Source organism: Sminthopsis crassicaudata, chromosome 5 (genome assembly GCF_048593235.1).
Source record: "Sminthopsis crassicaudata isolate SCR6 chromosome 5, ASM4859323v1, whole genome shotgun sequence".
Lineage (NCBI taxonomy): Eukaryota > Metazoa > Chordata > Mammalia > Dasyuromorphia > Dasyuridae > Sminthopsis > Sminthopsis crassicaudata.
In genome coordinates this window covers 36,718,617-36,732,743 of record NC_133621.1, presented here as the reverse complement: position 1 = coordinate 36,732,743, position 14,127 = coordinate 36,718,617, and the positions used below count along the sequence as shown (strand labels likewise).

Below are 14,127 nucleotides of genomic sequence, written 5' to 3'. Positions count from 1 at the left end.
CCTTGGGTGCCAGGGCAAATGCTCTTCCTGGAAAAGCCTAATACTGTCTGATATCCTTTGCAATCCAAGCTCATTTAAACCTAAACCTTTCCAATTAGTTACTCTCTCATGATAGCATTTCTTAGAATTTGTTAACTATCATAGAGTAGGTACCTTCAAAATAACTGCTACTAATGCAATTTTTAAAATTCCCCCTGGCATCTCAGAGAAGGCAGGGGGAAAACCAAAGCCATAAACAGAATGCTAACCTCTAATTCTTAGCACTACTGCTTCTCCCAGATCGTTTTCATTTCCCGAAGTGATACACTGAGATTATTTCGAAGGTATTCTGCACAGAGGAGCCAAGCCAGCCATTTCTGGTGCATCGTTTTCTCAAGTAATTTACTTCCCATCTCAGGTGAAAGCAATCTATGTCTACAGCTCATTTTAATATATACTGTCGGCAATAAAAGGGAAGACACTTGCAAAATAAATACTTTACTGACAGCCGACTGTTTATGGACTGTGGCTTGAAATATATGTTTAATACTCAGTGAAACGCACTTTTGAATTTGAATTGCTCTACCAAACAGTAGCTCCGACATGAAAATTCCTGAAGGAGAATTTCCTTAGATCTTCACTAAATTCAGAGCTGGAAATTAACATAGACATTGGATGAGATAATCTATGAGGGGAAGCCATAGTCTTCAGATTTGAATCACAGGATTTAGAGTTGAGAGGGCCCTCAGAAATCTTCTTGTTCAACCTCATTATATACATGAGGAAACTGAGGAGCATAGAGTACCCAAAGATACAGAAGTAGCAAAGTCAGGATTCATATCTAGGCCCTTGGATGACCAATTTCACATCCCTTCCACCATGTTTTCACCAGAGGAGTAGGATCAAATCATGGCTGAGACTTACTATAATTTAAAGTCTGGGTGATCTCAGATCTGTCTATTAAATAACCTTGAACCTTCTTTCAACTTCAAAATCTACATAATAAACACACATAAACATGGGTCTTCTTGCTTTTCCCTATACCCTCCCCATTGCCCAACCCCAAATATCTTTGCTCTGACTGATCCCATGCCTGATGGGGATGTTCTCCCCATTCAGTGGTTTCCCTAACTTTGTTCTAGACTCATTTCAAATCCCCCTTCTACTTACTGGAGGATCTTTCATAGTCCCTCCAACAGTTCAGATTTGAACTTCTACCACAAAACCATGGCATCTTCCATTTACACTATATATAATTTGTATGTACAAATTTTGTCATGCTGTCTCTCTCCTCAGCGGCAGGGACAGTGCTTCTGCTTTAATTTTTATCAGCAGAGCTTAACGCAGAAAAAACACTTGAACAAATGCTTGTTCACCACTTTGAAACTTGTGGTTTGCTTGTAAAAGGCATAAAGTTTATAAAAATTTGTTTCTTTATGAAGGTTTGTCAGAGGTTTTTAATAAAGTACAAAGCCTGCTGGAACTTTGGACAGCAAAGAAAGACAAGGCAAATTAAGCACTGACCAAGGTGGAAGGTATAGATTAGGAATAAGAAGCATATTTACCAGGGAGTATCTTTAGTGATTGGAATCTGTTTTTGTTTATTTGATTCTTTTTTATTTTTTTAATCTTTCATTTCCATGGCAGCCAAAATATCAGAAATCTATCAGAAAAGAAATGAATACTGATTTTTAGAAGATCCTTTTCTATTGCTAAGAGGCAGGAAAAGGTAACTTAAGGACTTCAATGCTATCAGTGGTAGAAAACATCTATCTCTCATGTTAATGAGAAACTAGCTAGTTAATAAAAGCTCAGCACTGTTTAGTTCTATAAGAAAGCCTGTGCCTTTGAAGGATTCTGGCCCTTGGAAGCATCAGTGAGCTACAAAGCAGTTAATATTACTTTAATCATCCAATGTCAAAGCCTGGGGCTTTTTGGCTCCCCAAACACCTAGGTCAATAGATGAAAGTTTTCTTTAAAGGAAAAATAAGGAAAATAAGGTTAGTCTATGCAGTGATACATCAATAATTTAATTTAGTAAATAGAGAAGCAGAATTTGTTTTTTAAATCTTTTTTCTCCAAATTAAATTTTATTATTTTTCCACTGAACATATTTATTTTATCTCCTGCCCACCCCCACCCACTGAACAATTAAAATAATTCAAAGAAAAAGAAAAGCCCTATAACCAATATGCTCAATCAAAACAACTCCCACATCAACGACCTTTGAAAATGTATTTTAAGTCTTTCACCTCTCAGAAAGGAGATGGGAATTTGCTTCATCTTTTATCCTCTAGAATCATAGTCTACATCACATCAGAGATGCCGGATTTGAACTGAATTATTTCTGCTCCTTTAAATCTCGATAGAGAAGGCATGCTTTTAAAAGTTATACAAATGCCATAGTAATTTTTTAATTACAAATGTCATTTTAATAAATTTCTACTTTTGTAGGAAACTGATAATTAGCTAAACTATGTCTTACTCCTGATTCCTTTGTGTTAGTCAATCCGGAAAATATCCTAGACTCCCCAATCCTTGTTTCCAGTGGGACCATTAGTCACTAAAGACAGAAGAGCTGGGAAGAAATAATTAGCCTCTCAGAGCTGAGATTCTAAGACAATTAGATGACAAACCCATCAGGAAACATATCATCATCAACTGCTCCATTTGGGGTAGATTGGTGACTTCTTTAACCTCCTCCCACTGCATGCAGTGAGCTCAGCGCACAACAGTGGGTCAGGCGGGTCCCCCATGCATCCCGGGTCAAGTGGAAATGGAGGTCATTCTTTGTGGACTCATCCTGTTACCTGTCTAGGACTGAACCACTCCTCCCTGGATCGAGATTTCTGTGAGCCCCATCTTATACCTTGTAATGATTTCTAGTTTTAACCCTACTTTGTATAGAGACAATGGCTCCCAACCCTGACCTTTTGGGGACAACAATCTTTATTTCTAGATATTACTCTAACTGATAACTTCTCAGATTTAATTTTCTCTTCCTCACCCCATCTCCAAACTGGGGAGGGGTCAATCAGTACAACAAGCCATCCTGCCCACTCCTTAGTCTTATCCCTTTAGGAGCGTGATTATTAGCAATAATAATTATTAGTTATATATATATATATATATATATATATATATATATATATATATATATACATATATATATATAAATATACATATACATATATATATATAAATCGATTTTTAACCTCACAACATCCCTGTGAAGTTGGCTTATTACTCCCATATTACAAATGAGGAACCTGAGGCAGGAAGGGGCTGAGTGATTTTCCCAGGGAATATCTGAGACAGAATTCAAATGCTGATGATGATGATTAAAAACTACCATTTATGTAATAATTTAGAACTTTGTAAATACAATTTCATTTTGACCTCAAAACTCTGGGAAGAGGATGCTATTATTGTCTCTATTTTGCAGGTGAGAAGAATGAGGCAGACACAGTTTAAGGGACTTGTCCAGGATCACACTGCTGATACAGTCTAAGGTCAACATTTGAACTCAGGTTCTCCTGACTCCAAGCACAGCATACTAAGTTAACATACTATTCATTACTCTGCCTAGCTGTCTTTAGTCCTACTTCATACAGAAACCAGAAAAACAGCCTTTTCTAGAAAATAATGTTTTACATCTTTATCAATAGAATAGCATTTCTGTAAGTTAATATCTTTTTCTTGTATGTGCTACCTCAAAAAAACTAACCAATGTCTCTACTTACTTTTAAACTGAGACATCAGTCTTAGGCAAACTAGCTTAAAAGAAAAAAGGAAAAATAATGATGGTCTTCCTAAAGATAAACTAAAACCCATATAATGATCTCTAAATAACAGCCATGCTAAATGCTTTTTATTCTGACCAGTTATGAACATCATAAGAGGATCAACACTTAGATGAAAGATCCCAATAAAGCAAATAAGTTTAAATCCTAAAAAGAGCTCATAGAAAAATTTAAGATAGATTAAAAATTCAAATTCAAATTCAAACTCCTAGTGGGTAGGGAAGATCTTTGCAAATCATTTAAATAGTGTCAAGTCATCAGATAATTCTGGTGGAGGAAGAAATGGAAATGTCGTGCCATTAATTTTTTAAGGGAGTCGCTCAATACATCATATTGGCCAGGACTATTTCTGTAAAATACTTACTGCAAAATTCACATATATGTTCCGAAGCACCAATCTGCTTAAGATGCCTCGGAACCAATTTCTAATGTGGAAAAACCTTCATGTCAAGATATACTGGTTAAGAATAATGTTTGGGGGTCACTGGCATTCCCTTTGCACTCAAAATCTAAGAAAAAAGTATAAAAAGAATTCTATTGATGTTTGTCTCCTCTCAAATGAACAGAGAAAGAGATTTCAGGCATTCCCCACTACCACAAGCAGACAAATGAGGAAGAGGAAGAGAAAACTGAAGAGAGGAAGAGATGTGATTTGTACCTATGCAGAATACCCACTGACAAAATCAGAGAAAGAAGTGATGGAAGAGAAAGAAAGAGGATAGGGAAAAGGAAGAAGAATAAAATGCAATTACTTGTGGATCAGGGGAACAAATGGGATAAACAAGAAAAAAAGGCAGTGTCCATATGAATGAAAAGAATGAATGGACTGGAGTGAGAAGAGTCTTGAGACCCCAGCCACTATGGCAGCAGTCAGGGCGTGAGGTGAGGAGGGTCTGCATAGAGAGGCATACTAGGGAGATATTGCAGGGGCGAAATCAACCAGCCTGCAAAAGGGGGACAAAGGAGGATGAAGAATCCAAGATGAGCCCGAGGGACTGGGAGGATGGTGTCCTCAACAATAACTGGGAACTTTGGGAAGGGCAAAGGGGAAAGAGAATGGATTCAATTTTTGGACATGCTGAGTTTTCAATAACTCTGGGACATCCAGGTAAAGATGTCTGAAAGGCGCCTGAAGACCTGAAATTGAAAGTTAGAGGACAGGGTAGGTAAATTTAAGAATCACCAGCATTGAAATGATCATTAAATCCAATTACCAAGTGACATAATATAGAGGGGAAAAAAGAAGACCCAGCACAGAGCACAGGGCAATGCCGAGCAACCTGAATGAAGATCCAGCAAAGGTGAGAGCTGAGGGTGGTCTGATAGGTAGGAGGAGAACCAGAACAAGAGGAGTGTCATGGTCCACTCAACTAAACAAATTAGAGTTATCATCTTGCTGGGTGTCCTTTTACTTCGCCATAGGCAATTAAACTTCCTTTTGTTAACTATGAGCTAGTCTACAACAAAGGCAACAAACATGCAGCCTACAACGCTCCTGACTGTGGCCCCAACAAGACTTAAGAGTAATGAAGAACTCTTTAATAAAATGAAAATACAATAAAACATAGATAACAGTAATATATGGTTTACTAAATCAATATGCAGCCCACAATGGTGATCACCATCTCTATTTAAGTTTGATACCCTAGGTATAAATAAGTCTTTTATTTTCTTCCATTTCCAAAACTGGAGCACCAGACTACTTTGAATCAACTTGGCCTACAAAAAACACTCAAAAAAATAGGGATTTTTGGAGGAAATACAATGAGTTCCATTTGGCCACAATATTGAATTAGAGATGCCTATGGGGATGCTAAGTAGAGATATGATCCATCTTTAGGGAGGAAGGATCAGATAAATGAAATAATTTTAAAGAAATTAAGGGGATCTTATTATGCAAATATCAGGCAAGGGAAAGGATATTTAATTGTCATTCATAAATGGTCAAATAAAAACATAATTGCTCTTATAGTTTTGATTCTCTTAATTTGGATGTAGGAGTCATTCCCAAGCTAACAATATAACATTAGCTACCTCAATAATAGAACTAATGAGAATTAGCTTTATTCATCAGATGAAATATAAAGCATCAAGTTTCAGATCCAGATATAAAAACATTGCATTTTCATTCTGCTTTATCACCTTTCTTCCTTTATTACTCAATATTGGAAGAGAAATAATCATCCCTGACTTTGGCTATTCTTTTATTAAACTGATTCCAGATAAAGTTTAAAATTTACACAGTATCTCCTAGTGAAATATCCACAAACCTTTTGAAAGTTGATTTTAGAATGAGAAATGTACTTAATTGTTTCCATGTAGAATCAAATATAGAAAACAACCTGTAAGTCATTAAACTTTAAATAGATACTTAAATTCAAATTTTACATTTTGCTCAAATAACAACAAAGAAATGAAAGGCAAAAGACAGTCATATAGTCTAAAGACAATTTTGAATCACAGTCTTATTCTGATGCTTTTGCACTCTTTCTTGATTAATGATATTTAATAAGTATTTTAAAAGTTAATTTAAAATAGTCATGGGAAGCAATAGAAATAGAAAGGAAATAGAAAGTAATTTTTTAAATGAATAAATCTTGAAGTCCTAAATTCAACCAGAGTTACTTAGTATAATCTATGAAAATATTACTTGATGTATTTTTATCAGTGTCTCCCAAGTTGGTCTGACATCACTCAAAAGATGGTTTAGGGTTACTCATAACTATTTGAATATCTTCATCATCTAGCATGTGTTTGAGAAGATAAGTGGAGAAACCCAAGATAAATTGATTTCTTTTTATATTATCAGGAACTATCTGTAACATATGTTTAAGCAGACTGCCAGTCAGGGATGGTCAGACCTTTGTTCATCTCAAGAACCATCACTTCTAGGCAATGAAGGCCGTAAGGCTATTGCTCAGTTTTTCAGATGATTAGCTTTAAATGAACACTTCACAGGAATTTGTTTTTGTTTTGTTTTTTATTTTTATTTTTTGGACATCCATCTTTGCATTGATTACTCTATTCTACTGTTATTTTTCCATGGAGATTATTTAAAATATTTTTAAGTTATCACTCAAACATTAGAAAAGATGTAAGAGGTTTCAAAATAGACACATTACAGATAAGTAAAACATACAAAATACACTTTGACTTCATAATTGGAGATTTTTGTGTGGAATTGGCTTTTGGTGTAAATATCCATTCAACCTAAACCAAAGTGTATTTTCTCCCTCAACTATCCCAAAACGTTGTATATGTCAATCCAGCCAAAATGTTCCAAGATGTCAGGGTGACCAAATGACTACTTGAGCACTAAAAGTTTTACGACTTGATTCTGGCATAAAGTGCATTAATTATATAAAATAAATGCCTTAACATTATACATATATACAGCATACAAAATATAACTAAATGTATGTTTCTGTTATTTAAGATTAACTCTTTAAAAACAAATTTAACATACTTTATATATATAAACACTATATGATTTATATAGTGTATATATTGTATATAGTGTTTATAGTATATAAAGTATGTTATATATATATTTAACATATATATATAACTATCTAAGTATATATATATGTGTATGTATGTATATATATATATATATGTAAATACTATGCTTCTAACTGTGGATTGAGCAGTCTTTCCAAATGTTCATAAATATAACCATGAATAGATACTGTTCCATTCAATGAATATTATAAAGTGCCTGGCAAAAGAAAGTTATTGTTGTTTTAAATATTTGTTCTCAAAGAGCTTAATATTTGAAAGAACAACCGATCACTTGGCTTCCTTAATTTTCTTTCAAACATAAAAAAAAAATCTCCTTTATTAAATACAAATTCAGATAAAGCTGTTTATAGTAACTGGCAACTGTACCTTTCATGCATATAGTCCACTCCCAGTAACAGCTGGATAAACCACTCTATTATCTGGTTTTCAGGAAAGGTGTTCCCAGCTTCTTTGTATTCTTGAATTTTATAGTCCAGATCTCGACCCTGAAAGAAGAATACATTCTCTCATGTTTTTTCTCAGTTTGAAACATCAAATTCAAAGCCTTTTTTTTTAAACAAAGCTAATATTAAAAGATGCTAAGTACCCTAGACCAAAAAGAAACAATATCTTCTTACTATTTGTGTGACCTCAAACAAGGCTTTAAATCTCTGAAAGTCTTTATTTTCTCCTCTTTAAAATGAGAGATTTGGATTTGACCTTTAAGGTCCTTTCCAACTCTAAATCCTATCAACATAGCTTATGAAGATTTTTATCCTCATTCACATTCACAAAGATATATTCACTAAGACAGAAAAAAGTATATATATACACATACATATGTGTATAGTAAATATATATTAGTATATATAGCATATATATATATATATATATATATATACACAAACACAGAGATAAAGTATGAAAGTATACATATACACGTGTATATACATATTCCTCAATAACTCTAGTGTCCATCATTACCAGTGTCAAGAAGGTGAAGGTCTTAGATGATGCAATTTTGAAATCTGTCCTTTCACAACTTTCTCTCACTACTATACCTGACTTAGATATCTGGGAGAATCAGTTACCCTTATGAATGTAACAAGTTATAGCATATTAGAAGGATATGTATACCAGAATTGTTACATGATTATGAAACAAATATAATTTATTAAATCATAGACAAAAATCATAATTTGGCTATTAATCATAAACTGAGGTATGGTCACTATCAGAAAGAAGCCCAAATCTGAGTCCAGGAAGATAAGAAGGCAATGAAATGACAAATTTCAAAACTACATCGTCTGAGCTTGATGTTGAAAGTGATGGATACTAGAGATGCTATTAAGAAAGAGTTCACATGAGCAGAGGACCAAAGAAGTCACCCGGTGACCAGCTAATTAGGCTGCCGTTTTATTCCTCCCTGTGTAGGTACACTCAGCTCAGGATCATGGATGATCTCGACTGGCAGTGGAAGCATATGTTGAACACAGAAACGACTCTCATGAAAGAACTTGTGTAAGCAGTTCCTGAGGCGGAGGACATGAAAGCTGAAAATTCCATCTCTAGAAGAAGAAGTGAGAATTCCTCACTCTTGGGCCCTCTTGGCAGGTTTCAGTAAATATGTGTCCACTCTCCCCTACCTATACTGAGTGCATCTGTAGGAATACACTAATATGTGGATTATATTTGTTACTTCTATAAATGTAGTTTTTATGAATATGGTGATATTATTATTTCTTTTGCCTAACTATTAAGTAAATGGTTATGTTTTAGATATAAAAATGTCATTATTGTGAGTGTTTGGTTTTGAGTAAATATCACTGGGGACTCAAGAATTGTCGTGGTGAATAGAGCAAGTGCATTCCTTTACAACAGAGCTAAATCCTTAAGAATGGTCCCTCTCTAGGAACTTACCCCTCTCAGAGCCAAAGCAAATCGAAGCGAACAACTAGCTCAGAAAGTAAGCCATACACACACAATCTGTGTGATTAGTGTAAGGGGCTAAATTATGGACAGGCACCCCAGGTTCCCATTGTTCTGAAGTTCATGCTAATTACTCAAGTCACAGTAACCCAATGTTCCTACAAGTGCCTCAAGAGATTTTTACTAGCCAGCCTAGAGCCATGGAAGAATTTTTGATATAAGATTTTTGATACAAAAACCACAGACACATAGACATGAAAAGGAGGGCAGTTTAGTGGAAAGAGACATTGCTCACCAGGAGTAAGACCTAAGTTTAAGTCTCCTCTATGACACATCTTGTTTGAGTGACCTTAGATAAATTAATGTCCCAGGAAACTCTATAAGACTTTAAGTTCCAAAGTAAGTTCCAATGTATATGCATATACGTTGAGTGTGTGAATATGTCTATGTGTGTATATATTTATATACCTATGTGTACCATATATGTAATTTTATACATATGTATGTGCTTCTCTGATGGACATCTATCAATGCAGATAGTCCTTTGGTGGGAAGGGCTGTTTCATTTTTGCCAATTCTACTGGCATATGACAGATATTTAATAAATACTTATTTAATTAATTTCCTACATAAAAGTATATATCATTTTTCCAAGTTGATTTTTCCTTCTTATTCTACATTAGCAATGCTACTTCTAAGCTCAACTTCTTCTAGGCTAAACTTTCTTTTGGTTTATCTTTGGAAGATTCTGAAACAGGAGTCAAATTTATTCTTACCTGCTGCTGCTGAATTGCCTAGCTGTTGTGATATTTTCTCCAACTGCCTCACATAAGATTGGCAAAAAAAAATTTCAATGTAATCTCTTTCTCCAAACAACGATTATAAGTGATGATCCAGCATAGATATTAGACCCTAGTGGTCTGAGAAAAAATTTTAATTCTATCCCCCACCTTTTCCCAAATCTAAGTTTCTATAATTTCTATAGACATGGCCCATAAATCACACTCTTATTAAGAGAGGGACAATAAGACTAAAAAAAACCTGAAAAAATGGTAATAACCAAATCAACACACATTTGAGTTGGAGGAAATCTAAAAATGAATTTTTTCAATGAATGTAGTAGAGATTTTAATGAATAAAGCTTATGATGATTCCATTGCTTAACAATGAATGATTTATATTTTGTATACATTAAAAAGAAACCCTCACCCAAAAAAAAATTTCTTTAAAGCAACATAATTGTTAATTCAGAAAAATCATGATTTAAAATTTTATATTCCTTTCTTGAAACTGTTTTTATAAGTAACAATGCTAATGTTTTTGATTGATCTCATAGTAATTCCAGGAATAAGTTTTAAATTACAGTTATTTCTTAGTTTGCTCAATTTTTCTAAGCATTCCTAAAAGATAACTTATAGTGATTTCTAATGGCGACTCTTTTTTTCTGACACAACTGTAATGAAAAGGGTATTTATTTTAACTTGAAGCTAAAATTAATACTGACTTATTCCAAGTGAAATAAGTTTACCTAGAAATTATTCTTCATTTAACATGATTTTATATTATCCTTGCCCCTTTTATTAATTTTAGAGTTTAAAGGATCTTGAAAAGGGAGCTTTCCTCCACTATAACTATACTCAGAGAATACTCATTCTGCCTTTGCTAGAAAGCTTCCAGTGAGGGAGGAATCCTCTCCTCATCCCCAGGAAGCTGACGCTATTTTGGGACAGCTTGAATTGTCAGAGGATGTTTTTTTTTCCTTTTTTTTTTTTTTTTAAACTTTTCTTGGATAGGATTTTTTTTTAATTCATTTTTCCAAATTATCCCCTCCCTCCCTCCACTCCCTCCCCCCGATGGCAGGCAATCCCATACATTTTACATGTGTTACAATATAACCTAGATACAATATATGTGTATAAATACCATTTTCTTGTTGCACATTAATTATTAGCTTCCGAAGGCATAAGTAACCTGGGTAGACAGACAGTAGTGCTAACAATTTACATTCGCTTCCCAGTGTTCCATCTCTGGGTATAGTTATTTCTGTCCATCATTGATCAACTGGAAGTGAGTTGAGAGGATGTTTTTCTTAACCTTAAACTTAAATCTGCCACTCTCCTCCTTGCATCTGGGACTAAACAGACAAAGCTCCTTCATGTGATGGTTATCCTAGTATGTGTTCATTTCTCTAAGGGAAAAAAAATCTTCATCTCCTTCAGTCAATTCTTTTTATAAATTTGGAAGACAAGGCCCTTGGTCATCTTGGTGGTCTTCTAGTGGATGTTTTCTAGCTTCTAAAATGAGCCCTTCCTAAAGTTTAGCTCTTAGAACTGAGCACTCTACTTTAGAAGTGGTCTGACCAGGGCAAAGAACTGAGGAACTATAACTCCATATTTGTGGATGTTGGACTTCTTTTAAACCAGTCCCATTTTTGACTACCATCACATTCCTGATTCCTCCTGAATTGGAGATCAAGTAAAACATTATGCTTTGAAAATATCTCACTTACACAAGGGATCTATGACATTAACAGTAATGTTGTTGTTAAATAAATCACTATCACTTGTCTTTTCTATTCTGAAAATAGTGAGATTGACAATGACATGCTTATTAATGCTCCTGTACAATATTAATGAAACTAATAATATCTGACTTTATAAAGCTCTTTAACATTTACATAAGTAGCATGAAAATGCATAAATGACTTAATTCATGATACACTGGTAGTCAGTAGCTTAGCCAAGACTCTGACTTAGTACTCTTTCAATTGTATCATGCTGATATTTCATCTCTACTCCATCTTGGAGAGTTTCATTATAAATACTCAAAGGGCCATTTTTAACATTAGATTAACATTAAGCCTCAGATATATATTTTTTTCATTACTAGGAGCTGATAAAGCTAGTCTTAAAAAGTGAAAAGAATGGCATTCTCTGACTAAGATGAAATTGGAACTTTAAGACCAGATGCATTAAAAAAAAACTTTTTAGGGTTAGTACTTACAAAGAGTTGTCTTATATTAAATCTCAGTGACAAAAAAAAAAAATAAAGCTGCTCCTTTGGACAATTAAAAAGATAAAAGTTTTACTAAGCAAAGCCATGGCTAAATAATGTGGCAGGAATTCTTCCACAATCATTTTTTAAAAGCCTATGGCATTGTTTAGAAAAATACCAGGCAATGGAAAATAAAAGCCCCGTTGTTATGCTGTAAAACCCTGAAGACCGACATTTATCTTCCTTTGAATTTTTTCATCTCCACAATGGGTTTCATAAAGGAAAGCCATAAGAGATGTCAAGCCATATTATGCTCTTAAAAGACAAAAAAGAAAATCCAATTTCTAAATTGTTATTGCAGTATATAATGCAATATTCATGGAGTAGATGATTGATAATGTGAATGGGCATTCATGATTTCAGTTGCTAATTTTCTTCAAATTCCTTTCAAGTAAGAGTTCTTCCTGCTGAGCTGAATTTACATGAACAAGAGTAAAGTGGCAGAATTTATTTTTATTTCTAGAAATGTAGTGAAATAATGGTTTAATCCATAAAGTACTGTTTTTTCTTTTTAAAAATCCCAGTCATTTAAATGAATTACTCCACTCTATTTTGAGAAAGTACTTAATGTTCCTAGGGCATAAAAAGTCATAAAAATTAAATCTCAAGGATATAGCAGGTGATTTATAGTTGTGTATTTGCAATAAACATGGATTTGCTTGCTAGCTTTTAACTGAATATATTTATGAATATAAGTAAAAAATAATTGCCTAAACGATGAACAAAGATTTGGGGCATGTTAAAAACACAGAAATAGGAGTTTATGGGATCATACTGAGTTATGAACCATCTTAGACCTTGGATAATCTCTGCTCCCCAACCTCCATGGGGGTTCTGCTCTCTAAGGTCTTTACAGGGCAGGCTCAGGAGGATTTCTGTAGTCCATAACTATCTTACTCTGGTTTAAAGGTGATTCTGACAGGCTAGAGGCCTTATGGAGAGCCAAGTCTCCCTGTAGTAATCCTAAATTCCCAAAATTGCCCTATTCCAAGGATACTAATGAAAGACTTGAGGTTTGGAGAAGATTGTTTATATGAAACACTTAAGTTAGAGACATTATAAAGTCACAAATAAGAAAGAAAAGCAGCTAATATACCCCAAAATTCAATAAAAGAGTCAGTGGTAAGCTCATGACTTAAAGCATCTATACACAAATGCCCAAAGTTAACAAAGAATTAGTCCAAAGTCAGTGGAAGGGGAGAAAATCTGACCCATAGATGTCATTCAGACTAGATAAAACCCATTGATTAGAAGGATATACCTTTTTCAGAAGAAACAAGGTGGGTAAAAGGTGCTAGAGTAAAGTAGCATTATATATTAAGAAGGTATAATCATGTAAGGATATCCAAAAATCAGATGTAAGAAACATGAGGAAGAATATTTGGGTCAAGATCAAAGAAAAGAAAAATGGGAAAAATTGTCATCAAAGTAATAATAAAAATAGCATTTATATAACACACCTACTATGTGTCAGCACTTTAGAAATTGAATTCTCACAACAATCCTGGGAGATGAGTACTTTTATAACCTTATCTTACAGTTAAAGGAATTGAGATTTACTGAAGCATACTACAGATCACCTGGACAGATAAAGAAAATAGGGAAATAATTTGAGAAAGATCAAAATCCTGCAACAGAGGCATGACATAATGGACACAGGTGACTATAGAGATTTACTGGAGCTCTCTCTGTGCCAAAAGCAGAGTAGCTAAAAACTTCTTGACTTGCCTTATGGATGTTTGATTGATTGATTGATGAAACTATAGAACTTGAATTGAAAAGGACCTCATAATCTGGTGATAATTTCATTCTTTAAAAGATGAAGAAAACAACAAGTGGAAATTCTATTCTGGATCTGATA

At 34.1% G+C, this 14,127-nt stretch overlaps 1 protein-coding gene across 3 annotated transcripts in view; it reads right to left on the bottom strand.

Moving 5' to 3' along the window:
- Positions 1 to 14,127, bottom strand: part of NEK11 (NIMA related kinase 11) — a 267,788-nt gene that overhangs the window by 185,769 nt on the left and 67,892 nt on the right. For all 3 annotated transcript variants that reach the window (XM_074270948.1, XM_074270949.1, XM_074270950.1), the window contains exon 4: positions 7,671 to 7,789. In XM_074270948.1, coding sequence (XP_074127049.1) covers positions 7,671 to 7,789 — 119 coding nt within the window. The remainder of the gene's footprint in view (positions 1 to 7,670; positions 7,790 to 14,127) is intronic.